This window comes from Falco punctatus, assembly GCF_963210335.1.
Source record: "Falco punctatus genome assembly, chromosome: 1".
In the NCBI taxonomy this organism is placed as follows: Eukaryota; Metazoa; Chordata; class Aves; order Falconiformes; family Falconidae; genus Falco; species Falco punctatus.
In genome coordinates this window covers 37,474,295-37,496,506 of record NC_137580.1, presented here as the reverse complement: position 1 = coordinate 37,496,506, position 22,212 = coordinate 37,474,295, and the positions used below count along the sequence as shown (strand labels likewise).

General features: G+C 60.7%; 1 protein-coding gene across 10 annotated transcripts; it reads right to left on the bottom strand.

Moving 5' to 3' along the window:
* Positions 1 to 499: 499 nt before the first annotated feature.
* LOC308056586 (protein O-GlcNAcase-like) lies at positions 500 to 22,202 on the bottom strand. 10 transcript variants are annotated; one of them, XM_080372186.1, is made up of 17 exons: positions 18,765 to 22,202; positions 15,686 to 15,737; positions 11,431 to 11,528; positions 10,810 to 10,940; positions 9,857 to 10,028; positions 9,399 to 9,497; positions 8,806 to 9,090; positions 8,375 to 8,503; positions 6,283 to 7,844; positions 6,037 to 6,211; positions 5,669 to 5,725; positions 4,626 to 4,711; positions 4,285 to 4,389; positions 2,458 to 2,549; positions 1,863 to 2,055; positions 1,607 to 1,778; positions 500 to 1,259 (listed from the first exon to the last, which is right to left on the bottom strand). In XM_080372186.1, the coding sequence occupies exons 1-17, from the start codon at positions 18,802 to 18,804 to the stop codon at positions 1,123 to 1,125; spliced, it is 3,585 nt and encodes a 1,194-aa protein (XP_080228312.1). In that variant the 5' UTR covers positions 18,805 to 22,202; the 3' UTR covers positions 500 to 1,122. The 10 variants fall into 10 exon arrangements, with proteins under 10 accessions (XP_080228312.1, XP_080228310.1, XP_080228314.1 ...); XM_080372184.1 differs by having other exon boundaries at positions 9,857 to 10,059; positions 11,435 to 11,528; XM_080372188.1 differs by having other exon boundaries at positions 9,857 to 10,059; positions 11,435 to 11,528; positions 19,624 to 22,202.
* Between the last annotated feature and the right edge of the window lie 10 nt (positions 22,203 to 22,212).

Genomic DNA, 22,212 nt, shown 5'->3' with positions numbered 1-22,212 from the left:
TGCACCCTCCAGCCCTCTCCCAGCACCTCTCCAGAGGCTGCAGCAGCATGGCTGGACAGACCCCAGCCCTGGCCTCGACCATCCTGCCTGTCCCTCCTGCCTGTCCGCACGCGTCACAGGCAGCCGTGGCCACAGGGGGATCCCAGGCCCGGGGGGGGGCCCATCCCGCAGGAGAGCCCCATCCCGCAGGAGAGCCCCATCCCGCAGGAGAGCCCCATCCCGCAAGGCTGGGGGTCTGCCCACAGTGGGGGGTCCCACTACGAGTACACACTGCCAGCGCCTGCAGCCCCTTCCTGCAGTGCGGTATTGGGAGGCCGAGGGCTGGTGAGCAGCTGGAGAGGCAGATGGGGGGGGGGATGCTTTGTTTGAGGCTGCACAGGGCCAGCTATAATGACAGCCAGGGTGCGGCAGACAGACCAGGCTGGCTGAAAGGTGGGCAGGGGGGTGTGAGATGGACATGTCGGTACCCCAGAGCTTTCCGCCAAGAGACGAACCATGGTGAGAGCCCAGCAAATGCTTTATTGCCAAGGACAGCACTTCCCCCTGCCGTGGGCAGCAGTGATGGAGGCTGCCTCGCTGCATCCCACACCAGATTGGACCGTAGAGACAAGCAGCTCCTTGGTGCCAAGAGCCAGCCCTGGCACCAGCTGCCCAGCCTAGGGCCACAAGGGGATGGAGTGAGCTGGACAGCCCAGCCTGCAGGACAGGGACACTCCCCTAGCACTAATGCGCTGAGACCACCACCCTAAATACTGCCCATGTGGCTCCCGCCAGGCCTGGTGGTCTGCAGATGCCGGGGAATGTTGCTGTCTCCCCAGCAAAGGCAGAGGGTACTCAGCAAGCAGGAACAGTCTGAGGTGGAGGGGGGTGGTGGTCCTGATGCCCAAATCTCCTGAGATGGCAGAAATGCTTCTCTGTTGCCGAAGCACCCTCGCAGCCCAGTCCCCTGCACACATCCCAGGGACATCCTGCTCACCCCCAGGCCATTTCCCCCATCACATGTACCTGCCCTGCTCAAGGTGCCCCTCTGCTCCGGCTCCCTCAGGCTGATGCTGCGTGGGATGGGGGGTCAGCCTGTCCCGTGGCACTGGTCTCCCTGTGCTTGCACCCAATGCAGCGTGCTCAGAGGAGACGTCCCAGGAGCCGAGTGCCAGGAGAACTGCCCCAGGCCACTGGCAAGGCGACGAAGCCCAGCCTGCTGTAGAAGCTCAGCTGCTGCCGGTCAGTGTCACTGACCTGGCAAAACACTCCCCGTGACCCTGGAAGGGAGTTAAGAGGTCAGGCCCCCAGCACCGGGAACCCAGCACTGGGTCTGGGGGCCAAGTGGCTGGGACCCCCTCCACAAGGGGGTCAGCCTCTCCACTGCCCTTTGGCACTGGGTGCCTGCGTGATGCCCCAAGACACAGGTCAGTGTCCCCTGGTGCAAGGGGAGGGCACAGCGCCTGGGAGCTGGGGCCAGACTGCATCAGAGAGGCGATGGGGAGCCCTGGAGGGGCTGCCCCAGCCCTGTGCTGAGGGGTGGGGTGCAGACAGGGAGTAGTTGGGACGGGGTTGTGCGGGATCAAGGGGACCTCAGTCCCCCCCAGCACAGGGAGGTCATGCTCACCGTTGGCCCTGAGTGCGCTCAGCAGGCAGATAGCCAGGCTGCAGCTGACCCCCACGTCCAGCACGCGGGGGGCCATGCCTAGCTGCACCAGGGAGGGGAAGCGCTGCAGCACAGGCAGGGGCACAGCTGGTGGCTCTGCATTGAAGAAGAGCAATGCTTCCTCCAGGGTATCCTGCAGGAGAGAAGCACAAGTGAGGGAACCCTCTCTACCCCCCGGCCCCATACCCACTCCCCTCTGCCCCAGCTGTCCCCTCACCTGTCCCAGAGCTGAGGCACCCATGCCCAGGTCTCGGGGGTACTTGTGCCGTATGGCTGGCAGCCAGCTGCTGTCTCGCTGTTGCAGGAAGCCTTCAGCGCAGAGCGTGCCGGCTGCATAGCCGCATGGACCAGCCTCATCCTCCAGCACAAATGTGTACTCGGGGCTCAGGCTCAGGAAGCTGCCCAGCAGCCTGCCAGCCAGAGCAGGAGCACTGCTGGAGCCCAGCCTGCCCCAGGGGGAGCTCAGACCAGCCAGCCTCCTCCGTCCTGCCCCATCGGGACAGCAGCCCTGTGCCCACCCAACCATCCCTTTGAGAACCCCCTCAGCAGAAGCCCTCTGCCAAGGGGAGCCACCGCAGCCCCCCTGCAGCCAGGCTGGACAGCGGGTCCATCCCCACGGCAGCTGTCGGGACCCAGCTGGCCATTAGAGCAGGGACTGCCCTCCCTGCAGGGCGAGGCCAGCCATGCAAGAGCTGGTCCCCACAGGGATGCGAGAGAGGCCACTGCCTCACACTATGGCCCTGCATCACCAGGCACACGGGCAGGCTCAGCACACACCTGGCGAGAGGGAGCCCCAGGGGGGCACATCTCACCTGTCACCGAGGAGATCAGGGTGGGCTGCGAGGATCTCTGCAACTTTGGGGTCACAGTCCAAACTCTCCCGGCACATTCGGTAAAGCTCACCCTGGAAGAGCCAAATCCACTTCAGCCCTGGTGCTGCCTGCCCTGCCCCCCTGCTGCCCCACAGCCATCTGCCATCCCTGCCATAGTCCCGGCCAGAGTACGGTGTACCGGCGGCTGCCCAAACTGGCCACAGAAAGGGACCATGACCAGGGCTGCAGCCTCTGGCACACCCTATCCAGGAGAAGGTATGAAGGTATGTCCCTCAGCCATCCAAGGGCACTGGCATCTGCAGCAAGTGATGCACCATGCACCACCTTCTGCTGGCCTCTGAGGCTCATTATCACAGCACAGAAACACTAACTACAAAATGAGAAACTGGCATTCCAGGCAGGCATTCCAGCACCGTGACTGCCGGAGAAATGCTGCTCGCCCCAGGATGGAGCATGCTCAGAGCAACTGGAGCGGCAGCAAAACCAACACCGAAAGTCAAGTCTGCACAGAGTATGTGCAAAGTGGGACAGCTCAGAATTTCCCATCTTGGTCAGATTGAGTTTGCTGCTGCTCACAGGATCAGCGAAAAGAACATCCTGGTAACCGTACTGCATCTCAAAGGCAAGGCTGCCCCAGTCACCGACTGGCAAGGGAAGGCAGCACGCTCCTGAGTGCTGTTCCCAGAATGGCCTGAAGCGCTTAGCTGGATTTTTCTCTCAAAGTTTCACAGAACACAGATATTCAACTTGTTAAAGTTTAGCCTGATCAGATGAAATCTGACAACAGGCAATCGAAAAGAAGCTCTTGCAATGAGAATTGCTGGCAGCTGCAGTCTGATATCATAACCTGCTCTCACACGCCTGCAACTCCTTCTCTGTCATTTACAAGCGCTGCAGCTGTGCGCTGCCCGGTACTGCGCTTAGCAGCCATGTGCAGTTGTGTCCGCCATGGCTGGACCTGCAGCATTAGCGTGTCCTTTAGCTGGGGGAGGCAGCAGGCTGCGGGAGCAGGGCATGCGCTGCAGGCTGTGGTACATGTGGAACCCAGGACCCTGCTGGATTTGGCAGCAGTTCAACCTGTGCATCCACCCACCCCAAAATTTTCCCTTTCCCTTCCCATCCTGTCAAACTGCTGGGATGTCAAACAGAGCTGAAGGCCTGGCAGCAAGCAGGTCACGGCTGACAGGCTGCTGCCTCTCCAGTGGGGAATTGTCCTGTAAACTGGATGAGTGAAGAAGGAGCTGATCTGGAGATGAACCTCCACAGGCTCAGGTGGTGCCCAGAGCTGCAGACTGGTGAAGACTGCAAGAGGTCACCATCCAGATTTGTCCTGTTCTGGATCTTTCCTGGCACCTGCTCATAGCCAGCACTGGAAATCAGCACAGGGGGTGCTCTAGAGATTGCCCTCACAACCTGGCGACCCCCAGCCTGTGCCAGTTTACCTGTGGCTGTGCCTGCTGCTCACTTCTGAGCCAGGTTGCCCTCTCCTGCTCTGCCTGGGCATTCATTGCAGGGAGGCGGGTGATGGTCCCTGCTGGGGCTGCTGGCCACAGTACCCGCTCTCCAGCCCAGAGGGCTGGCACCCTGCTGGACACAGCTCTGGGTGACCTGCCCCAGGCCAGCCTGCTCTGAGCTGGCTGGACCCAGGAGGTCCCTTCCCACCTGCACTGCCCTGCACTGCAAGCTCAGCCTCGGGGGCAGCAGCAGACCAGCACGTATCTCGTTATCGCATGTATGGCGTGGGCCGTGCAAAGGTGAGCTCTGGCCTGAGTGGTGTGTGATACCCCTTTGGGCCGTGACTCCCACCTTGTCCAAGGGAAGCAGTGGGCGCAGGAGGTACGGCTGGCTGGCTGGGAAGAGTGGAGGCGGGTGGTAGAAGAGGTCACAGCTGTTTCCCACCGGTAGCAGTGCCTGGAAGAGAGATAGTCCACCAGGGAGAAGGTTGTCCTGGCTCCAAACCTTGCCCTGGAGGCAGCAGGAGAGTCCCTCTGCGGCACCCCAAACCCTAGGAGCCACAGCCAAAGCACAGAGGCTCGGGGCAGCTCTGCCTTCCCAAGCTTGCAGCAATCCAATGGCAGGGCCAAGAGCAGCTGGGATCCTGGCTTCCCAGCAGCTCCTTCAGCCCCCCCAGATATGGGTACACTCACCTGCAGCTCTCCAAAGAGGCCCCCACGACGCACCCAGGGCTCAGCGTCCCCCCCCAGCAGGATTGGGGCAGCGATGCTCTGGCACCCTGGAGGCAGCAGGAGACAGACACATGCAAAGTGAACAAAAACCTGCTGGGCCAAGGGGAGATCAGCCCCCATCACACAGCAACGTCATGACCCACACTGGTCATGGATCCAAGGATTTGCCCCCGCAGCTGGGCAGCTGGGGCACGGGACCTCGCCTGGGCTCAGGCAGCCAGCTCCATGCATTGGGGTAGCAGCACGACCTCTGCAACAGGGCTTGGAGCGGGGGAATGGGGAAAGGAATGGTCTTGCCTCCGCGAAGGGTGTAAGTTAAAGGCACAGCTCCTGGCTACAGCTGGGCAGCTGCAGCCTGGCACAGAGAGCGGCATGTTGCTTTGCTGCCCAGCCAGCCAGCTCTGCCATGCCTGTGGGAACTTGCTCTGCATGTGGCTGCTTCCCTGCAGAAGTGGTTCAAGGCACACAGCCCTGTCCCACACTGAGCCTGGAGACTCCCTCAGGTTGTCATCTGGTAATACTTTGTTTGTAAGAGGTCACAAGGCCCCCAGAGCAACCAGGGAACCCTAAACCAGAGGAACAGGGGCTTCCAAAGCAGTGCATGGGCACGCAAAATCCAACCTCACCTCTGTCACTCAGGACATTACCGCTCCCAGTTGCCTACGGATCCCTCTTACCAGAAAAGCTAAGGGGTCCTTGGATTAAAAGAGCTGAGGAACCATGTCATAAGAACAGACACTCCTTCTAGACTGTGAGAGATGGTGAAGAGCTGCTCTGATGACTGCCCTGTCCCCACCAGCAGTGCCCGATCCTGCCTCGGTATATCAAGGCACTCAGGGGTGCCAGCCTTCCCATGGCCATTCCCGCTCCGCTCGGCAGGTACAACATAGGAAAGGGCAGCCCAATAGTGAGTGCTAGGTTCTGCTGCAGGGCTGGAGGTCATGGAGGGCAGCAGCCAGGACCCCCTGCCGAGGTGGGTGCACCAGGGCAGCACCAGTACTTACAGCCAAAGCAGCTTCCCCAGGTGCCCTTGGGGTCAGGCTCGCAGAGGAGATGGCCATCTGCAAAGGAGGCAAGGTGGTCAGCATGGGACATGGGTCAGCAGTGAGGAGGGTGTCAAGGGGAGGTGCACTCCTGGGAGGCGCCCTGGCACCAGCTCAACACGGGGACCCAGACCATGGGAGGGGGTTCCAGGCATCTTCACATCTTTAGGGGGTAGAAACAGTGGATCACCACAGAACAAGCTTCAGGTGCCTGGGGTGTGCCACAGCGCCTAGGGGCCCCTGCGCTTCAACGTGGCTGGATTTGGCCAGGGTCCAAATACACACTAAGAGTCCAGGGGGCTGGCTCAGGGCTGGCATCAACCACATACCCAGCCACAGAACGAAGGCACTGGTAGCCAGCAGCATGTTGCGGATGTCCCAGAGGTAGGGGTGGAGGTCATAAAGCAGCGCCTGTCCAGCGCTACTGACAAAGCGGCTGTGCAGGTGGCATGTCTGAGCGCAGAGCTGCTGGAAGGACTGGGCTCGGTTACGCCACTGTGTGCCCTGTGGACAGACCGGGTGTCAGCGCAACCATGACAGGCACCGTCCCACAGCAGCACCTGGACCAGCCTTACCCCGCAGGCATCGGGTGCCGTGGACGGGACCCCCACACTGAAGCTGTTTGCCCGGAGCCACCGAAAGTGCTCCAGGAGTTGCTGCGCCAGTAGCCCATGATGGTAGGGCAGGTAGAAGAGCTCCACCAGCATCCGCACCTCCTCCAGAGTCAGCGGTGCTGTGGGGCTGGACCTGGCCTCCTCTGGGGTCAACGGTGCCATGGGGATGGACCTGGTCTCCTTGGGGGTCAGCGGTGTCGTAGGGATGGACCTGGCCTCCTCTGGGGTGAGCGGTGCCACGGGGCTGGATCTGACCTCCTTGAGGGTCAGCGGTGTCATAGGGATGGACCTGGTCTCCCCTGGGGTCAGCAGTACCATGGGGCCAGACCCAGCCTCCTCTGGGGTCAGTGGTGCTGTGGGGCTGGACCTGGCCTCCTTGGGGGTCAGCGGTACCATGGGGCCAGATCCAGCCTCCTTGGGGGTCAGCGGTACCATGGGCCCAGACCCAGCCTCCTCTGGGGTCAGTGGTGCTGTGGTGCTGGACCTGGCCTCCTTGGGAGTCAGCGGTACCATGGGGCCAGATTCAGCCTCCTCTGGGGTCAGCAGTACCATGGGGCCAGCCCCAGCCCCCTCTGGGGTCAGTGGTGCTGTAGGGCTGGACCTGGCCTCCTTGTGGGTCAGCAGTGCCATGGGGATGGACCTGGCTTCCTCTGCAGCTGGCGGTGCTGTGGGGATGGACCTGGCCTCCTTGGGGGTCAGCGGTACCATGGGGCCAGATCCAGCCTCCTCTGGGGTCAGTGGTGCTGTGGTGCTGGACCTGGCCTCCTTGGGAGTCAGCGGTACCATGGGGCCAGATTCAGCCTCCTCTGGGGTCAGCAGTACCATGGGGCCAGCCCCAGCCCCCTCTGGGGTCAGTGGTGCTGTAGGGCTGGACCTGGCCTCCTTGGGGGTGAGCGGTGCCATGGGGATGGATCCAGCCTCCTCTGGGGTCAATGGGGCCATGGGGTCAGGGCTGGCGCGAGCCCCATCAATGAGGAGTGCTTGAGAGCCGGGGCTGGTGCAAGCCCCAGGCGCTGGCCATGTCTGGGGCGTGTCAGCCCTGCTGGCCGTAGGCTGGATACTGCTGTGGGGCTCAGGGGGGCTGCCACCCCCTGTCCTGGCATCACTGGTGGGTATGAGAAGGTTCTGGCTGGTGTTAGCCCCATTGCTGCAGCACATGGTGGGGCCTGGGCTGTGGAGGGTCTTGGTAGCCACCGGGGTTCCTGTGCACTGGACACTGCCGGCCGTGCTGGGCGGAGCAGAGGAGGGCTCACAGCTCACTCTGCTCCCTGTGGTGAGCTGGTCCCCATCCCCTGTGGGGCTTTGCCAACTGCTAGTGAAGGTCCTGCTCCCAGTGCCATTCTCAGGCTCTGAGGTCACCTTCCTCCTTCTCTGCCCTGGTGCCATGCTGCAAGGCTGTTCCCCACTGGGAGCAGTGTCGTGGGGCTGGGGGTCAGGTGTGGCTCCCAGTCCTCCCGCTGTGCCAGACTGCAGCCTTACTCCTCCCTTGAGTCTGATGCTGGGGTGTCCCGGGCTCCTTCCTCCTGGCAGAAAGGAGCAAAGGTGCAGCCCCTCTGGCACCTGCATGGAAACTGCTGCCTGTGGGGCAGGACAGCCCAGGGAGTGGCTGTGCCAGGAGGCTCCATCTCTGAGCAGGCAGGGACCAGGGAGCTGCCAGGACCATGGCCTTTGGATCGCTCTGCACTCTGGAGTTCACGCTTCTGTGGCTGGTGAGGCCAGAGCCTTTGCAGAGGCAAACACTGCAAAACACCAAGCTCGCACCTGGCTGAACCCCCTCTTCAGAGCCGTATCATGGCCCAGGCTCCCACACTGCCCATTGACGAGACCCCACTGGGGATGTGGCTGGGGTAGGAGCACCCACGGGGTAGCACAGCACAATGGACACCCACGCCTGCCCACCATGGCACACACAGACCCTGCTGCCACACCAGCCAGAGCACCCCATCTAAACGGGCAGGGCATGCGGCTCCCTCACACCACTGAACTCCCAGCAGAGCTGGTCCAGTGCTCCGGAGGGGGTAAGGGATGCTCATGGTGTGAGTTCATCACCTACCTGGCTCCAACGCCTGCCGGTTTATCTCCACCACCCAGTCATGCAGTGCCAGCTCCAAGGCCTCCTGGGGGCTGTAGCTCCCTTCCTGCGGGCCTTGGCTGTCCCCCAGGGCTGCCGCAACCTCCATCCCTGAGGAACTGGAGCTCATCAGCCTGGACAGCCCCACTTTTTGCTTGATGGAGCTATCCCATGCCATACTGAGGGTGGGCAGCTCCCTGCCCCCACCAAGGAGATGTCCCCGGGATGGATCCCACCCCTGGGACGTTGGGTAGTGCCCAGCCAGGTGAGACACCTCTCCCAGGCTGTCATGCAGGAAAGCAGCAGGGCCATGGCAGCCCGGCAGCAAGGGGCAGCCCTGCCCTGGGTGCGTGGGCTCGTGGCCGGCACTGAGGCCCCACACATGGAGCTGCTGGGGTACTAGGGCCGGGTACCTGTGTGATCAGAGCGGGCACAGCTCCCCAGCTCACTCCGAAACCAGCTGCCCAGTGTGTGCATGGGGATGAAGTTGGCCTGGAGCTCGCAGTTGGGGTTAAGGAGCAGTCCGTGGAGCCTGGGCATGAGGCCGGGGGCACGTCCCGTGTACGGGCCCAGGAAGACACGCCTGCAGTCATAGTCGTTGGCGTACAAGTTGTCCCAGATGACAGGTCGGCGATGCAGGACACCCTCCACCTCCTTCAGCAGCGAGGCCGAGAGTTCCTGTGACACCACCTTTGGGCCTGGAGCATCACAGCATGGATGTGTGGACAGGCAGCACAGCCCATCATGCACATGCACAGCAGGGACACATGCACATCTGGGTGCCAAGCACAGAGACGAAGGGGCAAGTGACCCCATCCCACCCACCCCAGCCAGGAGAGCAGACCCACAGCCAAGCCCTGGCTGGCCCAGCCGGGGCTTTGCACCAGGTGCTGAGGGGTGCCGGGATGGGGCCACTTGCTGGCACCACTCCCGGGACCGAGCCCGCAGCTGCAGCGCTGGCAGACACTGGCTCCGGCTGAGAAGCCTCAAAGGGCCACATGCTCACCTGTCCAGATGACGCCAATCCCTGGGAGCAGCTCCTGGCCGATGGTCAGCAAGTAGCAGGACTGGCTGGGGCTGGGAGAGCACAGAGAGCTGCAGTACTCTGGGGAGAGAGCACAGAGCATCCCCTGAGGGGCAGAAAGACAAGGCGAGGAGAGGCTGCCTGGGATCATTGGATAGGGGCTGCGGAGACAGGCGGTGCAGGGAATACAGCAAGCACAGCTGCTGACACCAGTCTGCAGCCTGGTCCCCTCCTAGTCCTGAGTTCTCCGGGGCTCCCGCAGGGGCATTGAGGGGCTGGGGGGAGCTGCAAAGGCTGTCAGGGCAGCCAGCTTCCAGCAGACACAGGTGTTGGGTGCAACCAGCCAAAGGGCACCCTGGTCTGCTGTGGGGTGCCACGGCTGGCCAAGCGCCATGCTCCCTGGGGCAGGGTGGCTGGGGCCGCACAGCTGCAGGCAGTACCTGTAGGACAGAAGAGGAAGATGGAGGGCTGGCCCAGCTCCTGGTACACCTCATTGGCCACAGAGGCCTGAGCCTGTGCCAGGGAGGGGAAGACGTCTCTGTCAGCTTGGCACATGCAGGGGTCGATGTCATCAAAGAGCAGCGCAAAGGAGTGGCACCCCAGGGCGGCCACCTGCAGGCACGGACACTGGCTGCTAGGACTCCTGGGCAGCAGAGAGAAAGGAGGCAGCGAGCCCCAGACGAGCCCCTGCCACCCGTGCCCTGCAAGGACAGCAGAGCTCCGGGGCACACGGGCAGGCAGAGCGGCCCTTGCCGTGTCCCCCACGCCAGTCCAGTCGATGCCACACACCAGGCTCAGCCACTCTGCAGGCGTGTGCCAGCCCCACGGCCACGGCCCACCTCACCCCAAGCCCCAGGCACAGCCGTGTTCGCTGGCAGCTGGGAGCCCTTCCAAACCGGAGCCCGCGCTGCGGTGGGCCAGGGCCCGCTCCCACCGCGCTGCTGCCAGGCAGCCCCACTGGCCGCCCCCGCACCACCCTGCCACACCGGGAGCCCGCGCTGGGAGCGGGGCAGCCATGTCGGGACCAGCCTCACCGCAGGCCCGGGCAGGGGGTCCCAGCACCGGGGGTCCCAGGGGTGGCTCAAGAGGTGGCCGGCATGGTGCAGTGTGGGGCAGCTGCCCAACGGGGGGCTCAGCGCCAGCCTGCACCAGTGGTGCTGCCCAGCAAGCCTCTCCTGCTGGCAGTCAGGCACCCACAGAGCCCTTGGCTCCCTGTCACAACGACAGAGACAGCACATCTGCCACCGGGCACCCCCCATAGCTGCTCCCTGATGTGCAGCGGCGGGAGGGGCTTACAGCCCCACACCAGCCTTCGGGGTGGGCACAGGGCTCACACACAAGCACACACACCCCTCGCCTGGGAGCAGTGGGATGAAGGAACGGCCCACGGTACCTGCCTGAGTTTTTGCTGCAGGAGGAGCCGATCCCCGGCACTTGAAAACACCATGTCCTGGCCCGCAGAAATGGCAAAAACAAACTCCACACCCTGCTCTTGGGCAGCTTCGATGAGAGACTGCATGCAGGCTGGGGACAAGGCAGAGGGGATGCTGTGAGCGCTGGGAGGCAAGAGATGGAGGGAGCCAAGGGATGGAGGACGCAAGGGATGGAGGGAGAGGGAACCGCAGTGGCCCGAAAGGAAGGAGCTGAGGGTGTCAGGAGGCAGCAGAGAGCATCTGAAGGGGAGAAGCCCAGGGGAGACCATTTCCCATTCCTCGGGACACAGAGGACTTTCCACAAGGGCCTGCAGGCCCTGGTGTATTTGAGTATATTGCCAGAGGCCCACTTGGGGAGCTCCCTATGCTGGGTGGGGTTCTAGGTGACTCTGTGTGATGGGCAGGGTCTGGGGGTCTTCTTGCACTTGGCAGGGCCAGCGGGGTCCCTGCAATGGTCAGGTTCCCGGCAGGAAGAGTGGTAACAGCCAGCCTGATCCTGGCTGAGATGCAGACCATGCTTCACCCTCGAGGACCCGGGACGCCTGCATCCCACCCGTGCTGGGGCCCAGCAGAGCCACTACCTGCCTCATGCTCTGTGTAGGGCTCTCGCCAGAGCAGCCGGTGCTTCAGCTCATCCTTGGGCGCGTACATGTAGCAGTTCAGCCCCCAGCGTTTCAGCCTGCACAGCAAGGACAAGGGGTCACCCAAGGCTTTTTGCAAAGAGGTACCTGGGCGTGTGCCAGCCCGCAACACCGAGAGCTTCCTGGTACACGGCACCCTCTCCGTCCCTGGAGCTGCACCATGTCCTGCAGACTTCCAGCCTTCACTTGCACAGACCCCCCAGACTGCAGAGCCGCAGCTTTTCCCCTGCACAGGCAGCCCTGCCCTGCCTACTTTCAACAGCCACACAGAGACATAAATCTCACCCAGTGCTCCCAGTGCTGAGCCCAACGATTTGTGGTGTGTAGGGACCTCCAGAAAGACAGTGCATCTGGATGAGATAGACTCAGAGACCAGCAGGACGTTGCCTCCTGGGAGATGGGTTAGTAACCTTGCTGCAGAAAAAGCAGGTGGGAGGGACCAGCTTAGCCCAAACAGCCTGCTTTAACCACCTGACAAAGTCCTGTGGTGATGAAAAGCTCAATGTCCTGAGCAAGGAAAGGAGGGTCGAGTGGCCAGCAGGCTCCAGGGGAGGAAGGAGGATCCCTGGGGGAAACTGAGAACAAAACAGCCAGGGAGATGGAGGAGCAGCTTTGCAACGATGCTTTCAGGGCTTGCAGTGAGACCTGTGGAAGCATGGCTGGGGTGGGTTTCTTTTCCCTTTCTCTTCAGCGGTGCTTCTAATTGTGTAATCAAGAACCAAACTTGCTTGTAGCCCAAACACACAAGCTGTAAGTTTGCCTGTTGTGATGAGTGACTCCAGATGAAGCAGGTGTGTATGAGCTAGATGGCCCTCTGCACGGGAGGGGTCTCTGCGGAGCAGGACCAATGGAGACACCCTGGAGAGCTGGCACCTCACCGCTCCTTCAAGCTGAGTGTCCAGGAGTAGGATTCGCCTGCCAGGCACACCCTGGCCTGGGGTACGCAGACTGGGATGCCTCTCTGGCACACCCGGGGAGCCCTCACCGCTGCAGACCCCCTTGCATCGTCCCCTTGTAAAGCCCATGTCCTGCCTTCAGTCTGGCCTGATCCCACCAACAGTCCCTATTCCTGCTGCACCATTCCCGGATCATGCCTTGATCACTCAAACAAGTCAACACCTCCAAAGCCATTGCTCTACAATGGTTTTTGCAGCTACCACGTCTCACTGGGGCTCTTCCGCACTCTTGCATTTTTCCATCTCCTCTGCAGGGAGACACCAGCACGGGACACAGTGCTGCAGCCCCAGCCTGGCTCTGGGTATGGAGGCTGCAGCCTCGCAAGCCCTGGGCTGTCCCTTGCCTGCCCTGCTCTCCCTTCCCTCACAGTACAGCCAGACGTACCCTGCACCACCTGCCCAACTCTTGCACCCCCAAACGCGAGCACACCGTTACCTAACAGGGTGATGCTAACGTTGACCCACAGACACTAAAAGCCCTGCCGGAGGAACTCCTTGGGACTGCAAGGCTTTTTGGCAAGCCCTACAGGTGGAGAGCCCCTGAGTGCTGAAAAACAGGGAGTGCTGAAGCAGAGCTGGGCAAGCGTGACCCCATGGCAGGATGCTGTGCCTGTGAGGTGTGCAGGTGGCAAAGGCCGAGGAAGTGGAGAATAAAGGAGTAAATACAGCACTCAGAGTGATCTGAAATGGCTGTTAAATCGGGCTTCAGCAAGCGGCATACTTCTTAATACAGCCAAGCATAAAGTCGTGTCTAGGTAAAAGAATACAGAATACGATGCCTGAAGCAACAACTTAGTGATGAACAATTAGTTGAATACGAGTGTGCTCTGCAATGTCACTGGTAACTCAGTATAGGAGGGAGCCTCAGATGAACCACTGCGGAGTCAGGCAGGGCTGGGGACATTTGGTGACCTCAGCGCTGGCTGCAGATGCTGTCAGAGCGGTGGCCGTGGTGTGGGAAGGATGCTGATAAACTAGAGTCTGTCGAGGAGCCACACACAGACACAGGTGGAAAGCCTCCAATAAACAGTCTTGGAGCCCAGTCTGCTCATCTCCCCAAGGCAAAGCACCAGCCTGCCAGTGCTCCAGAGGAGAGAAAAGCCTCAAGCGGCAGTCAGGGACACAGCAAGGTCCAGGCATGGCTCACAGGGACACACATTCGGGCATGATGAGGGAAGAAAGGTCTTCAGCTCTACCAGTGCTGTTGGAGCTGAAGGGAAGCAGGTCTGAGAGGGATCAGGGCCAGCCTGCTTCAGGTCAGGCTGAACCGTCATATGTCCCTTTCTGGCCTCAAAAACCACAAATTCCTTCCAGAATCTCCCCAACAATCCAAGACTCACTGGAAATTATCAGGACGGGGCAGACACCTCCCTAGGCAGCTCTTCTGGCACTCCTGTATGAAAGCCATCTGATATATTCATTTATTTTTATTTATCCTCCTTAGTAGATGATAATTTCCATTTTCCCACGACAAACAGGCTGGGAAACACTTCTTGTACCACATGATACAAGTGCCTCATCCTGTTTTTTTCCAGAGAGGAAAACCAGTGATGAACATAGCACTCACATGTGCAAACATGTGAACGTACATCCCAGTCCAGTACCAGACGAGGCCATCGTTCCTAATATTCTTATTCCTAACATACTTTGAAACATCATATCTTGTTTTCCTTCCTGCATGCTTTCCCAAAATTTTCTGGGTTACATTTTTCCGCATCTGCATCTCTGATCCCTGCACTGTGGTCCTTACCTGCACTTGTGACTGCCCACACTGTCACTCTCACAGTGTGACTGACACATTTCCCACGCAGTACGCGGCTGCCAGTGCCACCACCAGCACCATCACCAGCGCACAGCCCTGGCCCACTGCCCAGCCATCACCGGTGCACTGCCCATGCTGTCACCAGCACACCCTCCACACCATCCCCAGCGTGCTGCCTGTGCCACCACCAGGGCAGTACCCGCACTGGTCAGTGTGCCGCCCAGGCTGGTGGCTGTGACCATCGTGCTGCCCATGCCCGCAGGGCCCCATTGCGTTGGTGCCGGGTCCTCCCAGCACAGCTTATCCCACTGCTGGCCGGTGCGCAGGTGCCAGCTGCCAGAAGCACGCTTCTCTCCTGCACAGGTCACTCCCATCCCAGGGTGATTCTCACAACCAGCCAACAGCAGATCTTGCCCACATCCTTCTGTCACAGGGACACAAGGTGACCCACAGAAATAAATGGGGACTCACAGGGACACAAGGGCTGCCTCCACACCACGCAGGGATGGCAGCCTTGGGATAAAGCGGTCACCTGTGCCCGCGGTGGCGTGATGCGAGTTTGCTGTGTTTCCACAATGATAAGCTCGGCTCCGGTGAGGCCAGGCCAGCTGGGAGCACACACTTGGTGCCCTCGCTGGCAGCGCAGGTCAGTGGGCAAGGTGGCCCCAGGCAGGGCTAGCTGGCCACTTGCTGCTGGCAGCAGCGGGCACACAACATGCTGTCCTGTGGCACCACACCCAGAGAGGCTGGTGCCATGGCAAAGCTCAGGCATACATGGTTCAAAGCTGAGGCAATGGGCACCCATCCTGCCGGGTCAGCACCTGAGGTAGGCTTCCAGCCAACCAAACACCGCCATGCTCTCTCCCATGTGGATCTGACTTCCCATTTCCAGCTGCAGCCCCACCGCCTGCTCCCCGACACCCCATCCTGCCCATGCCACACTGCAGTCAGGGCAGAGCACCTTTTCTGGTTCCTCCAGAGGCAGCATTTTCATGCTCGCATAGCCCCCACGCTTCTTTCCAAACTCTTCCTGGCTGCCATCGCCCCGCTTGTGGCGAGGGCAGCAGGGTCCAACCCTGTCTCGCTGCCAGCTCTACGGTGTCAGCATGCAGGGGCTGGTGCCCACCCAGCCCCCTGCGGGCCCCAGACCCAGACCCCATTCCCTTGGGGTGCCCAGCCCTGGCTTGGCCCCCCAACCAAGCACATCTGGCTGCAGCTGGGCTGTGGTAGAGTCCCAGCACCATCTGCCGGCACAGGGCAGCACATCCCGCATCTGTCCCTCCATTCTGCAGCCGGGGTGCGGGGTAGTCCTTCCCCAGACCGAATCCGGGGTGCAAGAGTGCTGGGACAGAGCGGGGGCACCGCAGGAGCAGCCTGGGAGAAGCATAAGCCCCCTTCCCTGTCATCGCCCTGGTATCCCAAAGGCAGGCCAGCCCCAGGAGCCTCCCTCCAGCATGGGAAAATTCAGGGTACTCGCCATTGAAAGAGAAGTTTCCTCTGTTCCATAGACCATGGTCTCCCATAGAAACCTGTAAAAGAGGAAAGAAAAAAAATAATCCAAAATGCAGTTGTCAGTCACTAACTTAAAACAGTCTCTCTGTACTATCCCTAAGTGGCTGCTCTTAAACCCAGAAATCCACCAGTTGTTCACCTCTGGGTACTTCACACATCTATTATCCTGCTGTGACCTTACTGGGCACCAGTATGCAAGCAAGTGGGTATCACGTCTGTGCCTCCATCCTTCCCAGAAAGAGGCAGCTGGGAAGAATTGCACAAGGTAGCACTTAACCTGGGAGGAGGAATTTGCATGGTAAAAGCCTAGAGGAGACGGCTGAGGGCTGGCCAGGTTATAAGGCACTCTAGTATGATTTTGGAGTGCACCGAGGCACAGAGCTATTGTACATCCATTCTAGAGTTTTCTGCCTGGGGATTTTCTTCTTTCCAGAGACCAGCTCTACATCTCTCTGCACCTCTCTGGGTCTGCATAGTGTCAGGCTGTGTCAAGCAGAGCATCATCACTCCTGTATGGGCTATAAAAGCTGCTCTCTGTGCCTTTAACCATTGCACAACTCAAACTGCACCAAAGTTGCACTGACATAGCTCTGCCCTGCACCTTGCAAACTCATACCTGCATTGCAGCAGGGCAGGACTTTGAGGCAGCATCCCTGTCCCATGGCAAGCTGTTCAGATTAGGAACATACAACCAACCACAAGTGCTGGGACCGTGACTCCATGAGACATTTCACAGACACCCTGTCCGTCCCCTACTGGAAAACACCATCCCCACAAGGTTGCAGAGGAAACATCCAGAAAGGGGAAGCATGCCAGCTAGCAGCCTTAGCCGTTGTCTGCTAATAAAGACACTCATCAATGAGCACCAAGGCTGGCCACAAGGACATTGCCCTCCCAGAAAGTTCACATCAACAAAACCAAATACAGGAAATACAGATCTGAAGTCAGCAGATTCCCAAGTGTTTCTTAACATTTCCGCTTCTGCCACTTGCAGGCTTTAGGTAGCTGCTGGGCACCAGTGTCTGACAGAAGCTTGAGGCCACAGCACCGCAGCAGCTGACAGCCTGCCCTGTGCACTGCAGATATTCAGGGAAGCAAATGCATTCACTGAGCTGGGTGGTGCAGAAGGGCAGATGGCAATGACTCTCTGAGTCTGGGAGAATGGACCAGCTCTCAGCATCTGGCATAAGGCCAGCATTGCCCAGAAAAGCGCCTGCACCTCCCCAAAGCACCTGAGTGCACTGGAGCTGGTCTGCCAGGGAGGGGGCTTCGACACCCTGCTCCCGTTGCAGTGCCGACCCTGCAGCCCTCCACACTGACCTTGGACAATGCTGTGGTAGTTTGTGCCACAGCACACGCTGAACATTAGCCTCTTTGCAGATAGATCTTCTGCCTGCTCAAACATCTACACGGTTATTCCATCTACTTAGAAAATACATATATTCACCTTACTAGCCATCCCCACAGTGCATGGGGCCAAATTTGTAGCCAGTCAAGGACCCCAGCAGACATTTCACCCAAAGAAGATAATTTCATGATAAACAGATTTTCCATTTCCCAATCCATAGGAACTCCTGTTCAGCTCACAGTGAGGTCCCAGGAGCCCCTGTACAGCACCCACCTGCCAGTGCCTCACTCACGCTTTGCTGCAAACTGACAGTGCCTTGCAAGCGTGACACTACCCCCCTACACACGCCCTGCCAGCGGCAGCTCTGTCGAAAATGTCATCCTAGTGTATTCTGCACAGTAAAGTGGCTTAGACTGCACCAGCAACATCTGTTTGTACCTGTGCCTGCACCTCCAAAGGAGCGATGTTGGTGCTTTGCCTTTTTGAAGACAGGTGAGCACTGGTGAGTGATGCTGTGCGTTTGCACCTCAGCTCTCCTGTGGCCCATAGCACTGCATCAGTAGCCCGTCAACACCATTACTTGCCAAACTCTAGACCATCTAAGATGACCCTCAGCTATTTCTTCACAACCATTAGTGAAGTCCTGATGAACACATTGGGAAGCAAAGTCCTTAGGCCCCAGCGGTTCCAAAGCCCCTCTCCTGCCCTGGGTGCAGGTCACCCAGAGGTGTCAGTCCATCCATGTTTTCTGGCTGCTGCTAGCAATGTCAGGAGGGAGCAGGGGGCTCTGTGCAGGACCCACCGCTCCCAGGCTGCTGTGGCCCTGCCACAGATGTACCCTGCCCAGCAGCCTGCCCACCGCGGCACCCGCCTGTGTTCCCTGCCAGGGCCTGAGTTACCAGGGTGAGGGGTGCCTTTCCTTCCTCACTCTGCAAGGACCTCCTCCTCCTCCTGGAGCAGCTCTGCTGGCAGCATCTGTGTCCTCTTTCCCAGGTCAGCCTTTCTGTATCAATGATTCTCATCTGACTCACATTTCTTTTTACTATTAACTTCTCCATCCCTGTGCTTTCTACTTATTTAGTGTTTATTCGCATTGTGCTTTTGCTTCCTCCCAGGCAAGGCAGTGGGCTTCAGCAGGGTACTGTGCTGCCAGGAATAGTGGAAACGTTTTTGCATAGTAGGTGCCAGGCCTGGCCCAGCTCCAGAGGTGCCCTGCTGCAGAAACAGGGCTGGGGCGGAGGAGCAGAAGGACAGGGCTGAGCCACACAGATCTACCATGAGAGACCAGGCGCTTCCCAGCCAGGGCCAGCTCTGAGCACATCCCAGGCAGCATGGCACTGTGGGCAGGCAGGCAGGAGGGGCACACGGTGGGATGCTGCCCACATGCCCAGCAAAGTGAGAAAAGCGCTGCAGAGCACTGGAGGCAGAGCAGCTGGTACCCACGCCCTACTGCGGGGTGCTGGGGTGGTTGCAGGGTGCAGCAGTCCTCTGGGGACGATGGGGAGGGTCAGTGGGGGGTGCTGGCCCCCTGCCCCTGGGTAGAGATAGGGTGCTGTGCAGGGGCCCGGCTCCCTGCCTCCCCAATACCCGGGGTCCCTTCCCAGACCCTGCTTGCTATGGGTGGACCGGCCGAGCCCCTGCAATGCCCGGGCAGGGCACCGGTTCCTGCCCCAGCCGCGGCCCCGGAGGGACCTACCTTCCACCACGCCGCAGAGGAAGCGTGGCCGCCCCGCCATACCCGCGCAGGAGCGGCCCTGCCGGTGCTGGGACGGGCGGAGGGGTGCGCGGGGGGTGCGCAGAGCCGTGGAGGGATGCGCGGGGGAGGGACGGAGGGATGCAAGGAGAGACGGAGGGATGCGCGGAGGGATGGAGGGTTGCGCGGAGGATTGCGCGGAGAGATGCAGGGATGCAAGGGGGAACAGAGGGATGCGCGGAGGGATGGAGAGGTGCGCGGAGGGACGGCTCCACCGCCTGCCCTCCCCCGCAGAGATGCGCCTGCCGCAGCGCAGGGGGCGGCCCCGGCGGGTGGGGCCGCGGCGGGGCCAGGGCGCGGGGCGGGGGGGCCCCCGGGCAGCCTCCGGGGATGCACGCCCGGTGGTGGGCCGGCCGCTTCAGCCCTCCCCGGAGACGGCCCCGAGAGGCGATGCCCGAGCCCTACTGCTGCAGCCTTGCCACGGCCCGGGGCCGCCCACAGCAGCCCCTCGGCGGCCCCACCGGGCCGGAGCCCCCGCCCCGCAGCCCGGTGGCGCCCCGCCCGCCCGGCGTCCCGGGCGCTGCTGGCGCTGCAGCCGCCGCCATCACTGGCACCGGGACCTCCGCACCGCGTCCCCGGCATCCCCGGCTGCGGGTGGTGTCCCCGTTAGGCTGGGGCAGCCATTCCTCCCAGCGTTGCAGCTTCCTGGGACCCGACAGCACCAGGCCCCGGAGCTGGTCCCGGAGGCCGGGCCCCCACATGTTCCCTGCCGAGACCCACGTGCCAGGCCCCGGTGTGACGCCCCACTGCCTCATCAGGTCCAAGACACTGGGACTCTTTCATGCGCCTCCATGCAGCTCACCTCCGTGCATGTGTCAGGCAGCTCTTTGCCTTTTGTCACACTGCTCTGAGCTGTTGACACATGTGTGACTCGTGACCCTCCCCATCCCACAGGTTCTGGTTTGCAGAAGTGCCGCCACATCATTAGTTCCCTGTCCTGCAGCTGCACAGTCACCGGTACCTGCCTACATGTAGGACCATGTGTTCAGCGGCACTGAATTGTTCTGCTCTTTTTCTGACCACTTTTCCTGTTTAGCTCCTCCTGTGGCGAGGCTCTCCCAAGTGCCTTCACAGCAGCTGTGACCCCCTGCAGCCCTTTCACCTGTGTCACAGATGGGGGCTTGCCCAGGAGAAGTGGGCATCGGAGGCCTAGAAAACCAAGATCTGCAGCATCTCCTTCTTCCCTTTGCAGGTTAATATAGTGCTTGGGCCATCAAAGTCGCAAGGAGCCCAAGAGCAACCAGTCAGCGGTAACCTGGCAGGGAAGAGGCCATCAGAGTGCGCTGTGGGCTAGCAAGGTCTGCGCAGAGCTCGGCTGCGTGGCATGGCAGGGGCTGCGTAGAGCAAGGAGAGCCCAGAGCACTTAAAGCCTCAGCCCCATAACAGGGCTCTCATAACCAGACTCATACACAGCAATAAAACCAGACTCATAAAAAAACCCCCCACCTAACAGACACACACAGTGATAAAAACCGTGCGCTGGGTGCAGGACAGACAATGATGCTGGGTGAAAGTCAGCTTGGCGCTGCAGGGTTGGCTTATTCACATGCAGCGAGCAGCGGCTGTGGCTCGCTGGACACGGGCCACGCTTGGGCTTGCTCTTTGCCTCACAGCCTGCACCAGCCCCTGCCAAGCTGCACTGCTGGAGAATGCCGAGTACAAGCCCGGCCCTGGGGAAGGCCACTGGGGCAGCTGGTAGCTGCCAGCCATGGCAGGGGCAGAGCAGGGAGCAGCCCAGTGCCCTGGCATGGCCGCGGTGCCTGGGGACACAGCATGGTTAGAGGTGGAGAGACGCAGATGACATGACTCTGTCCTTGACTGTCAGAGAAGGCAGGCAGGGCTGTGCGCACACGGGTGTTGCTGTGTTCTCCCCCTCTCTGTTGTCTCTGGGAGCACCTGGCTATTTGTTCCATGTTTCTCTTGAAGCTTCTTTTACTTTCTCAGCTTTGAAGCTGAGCTAAGTGCCCCTGATTCTTCACTTCCTTTTTTTTTCTCCCACCAAAGACAAGTACCACGTCACTCCTTTTTCCTGTTCTCTGAAACCTCATCTGTCCTCTGCCAGTTCTCAGTATCACTATCTTCAGTCCGACCCACCCGATCATGTTTTCCCATACGTCATGTGACACACACCTAGTGGTCACTCATGTCAGGGGTGCTAACCATGCCATTGCAGCCACCTCCCTGTGCAGGCTGAGGGGAAGCAGCGGCTGAGCCCTGAGCCCTGCAGCACTCTGCCATCCCTCCCAGCCCCAGCAGGACAGCAGGCCACCTAGGCGGCTCAGCACCCTCCTAATGACGCCCCGCTTTGTCAAGGTTTCCTTGCGACCCTTCCTCTTTCTTGCTGGTTACAATTTGTCTCATACTTTGGCTTCCCTGGGGTTTTCTGTTACTTTTTTCTGTTCCTCCTTTTTTTTCCACCTAGTTTCTACCTTCATGCCCTCCCTTCTGGAGTGTCAGGCTGTTACCTGAACTACAAGCCCCCTGTCCCCTGGTGCTGGGATGGTTCACGCTGTGCTCTGTCACTTCGTTAATGCCCTGCCAGATTTTCTGAATGTGTTATGTTGGACTTAAGCTCCAGCTCCCTGAATTCCTTAACTTCTCCCTGAAGTGCACCCTGAAGGCTCCCCGTTCCCACACCCCGAGTGCTTCTTTCATCCAGAGTAAGAGCTGAGCGAGCCCCCAGGGCCAAAGCCCTGGTGGCCCCAGCCAAGGTGAGCAGCTGTGGCCTGGTGCAGGCAGCCCTGGGGGACACCTGGCTGTGGGCGGCGTGCACGGGGCTCCCTCAGGGAGGGGACCTGGACAGCCGTGACCCCACGGCAAGCTGGTTGTGCCCCTCTCCTTTCCCAGGTGACCTGCCTCCTGGGGCTGGGGCCAGCCCGTGCTGGGGTACACCCTGCATCACCTTCCTCTTCTGCATCTGCTCCTTCTGGAGAGGCTGAGGTGGTGCAAGGGCAGTGGGTGCCCACCCATGGGGCACCGCGCGGGCTCCAGTCACCGGCCGTGCCCCCAGCGCCGGCTCCTCACCCAGCAGCCGCTGTTGCAAGTGTGAAGCGGGGAAAGGCCCCGTGCTGGGGAAGGGGTTGCGGAGGCTTGGGGGGGGGACACAGCTGTGGGGGCGTGGGACACAGCCACAGGGAACCGCCAGAGACCCGGGGGTCCCTCGGCAGACCCTGGGAGGTGCCACACACCGGGTGCCCGGGGCGGTGGTAGCGCAGCAGGGCGGTGTGCACGTGTACGCGGTCAGTGCGTGGTAGCTGTGCACGAACGCGCACCCACGTGCACGTGCATATGTGTGGGTGTGTGCCCGCACCCACGGGCGTGCACAGACACACGTGTATGTGCACACAGAGGCACGCGCACACATACACAGCCACAGGTGCAGACACACACC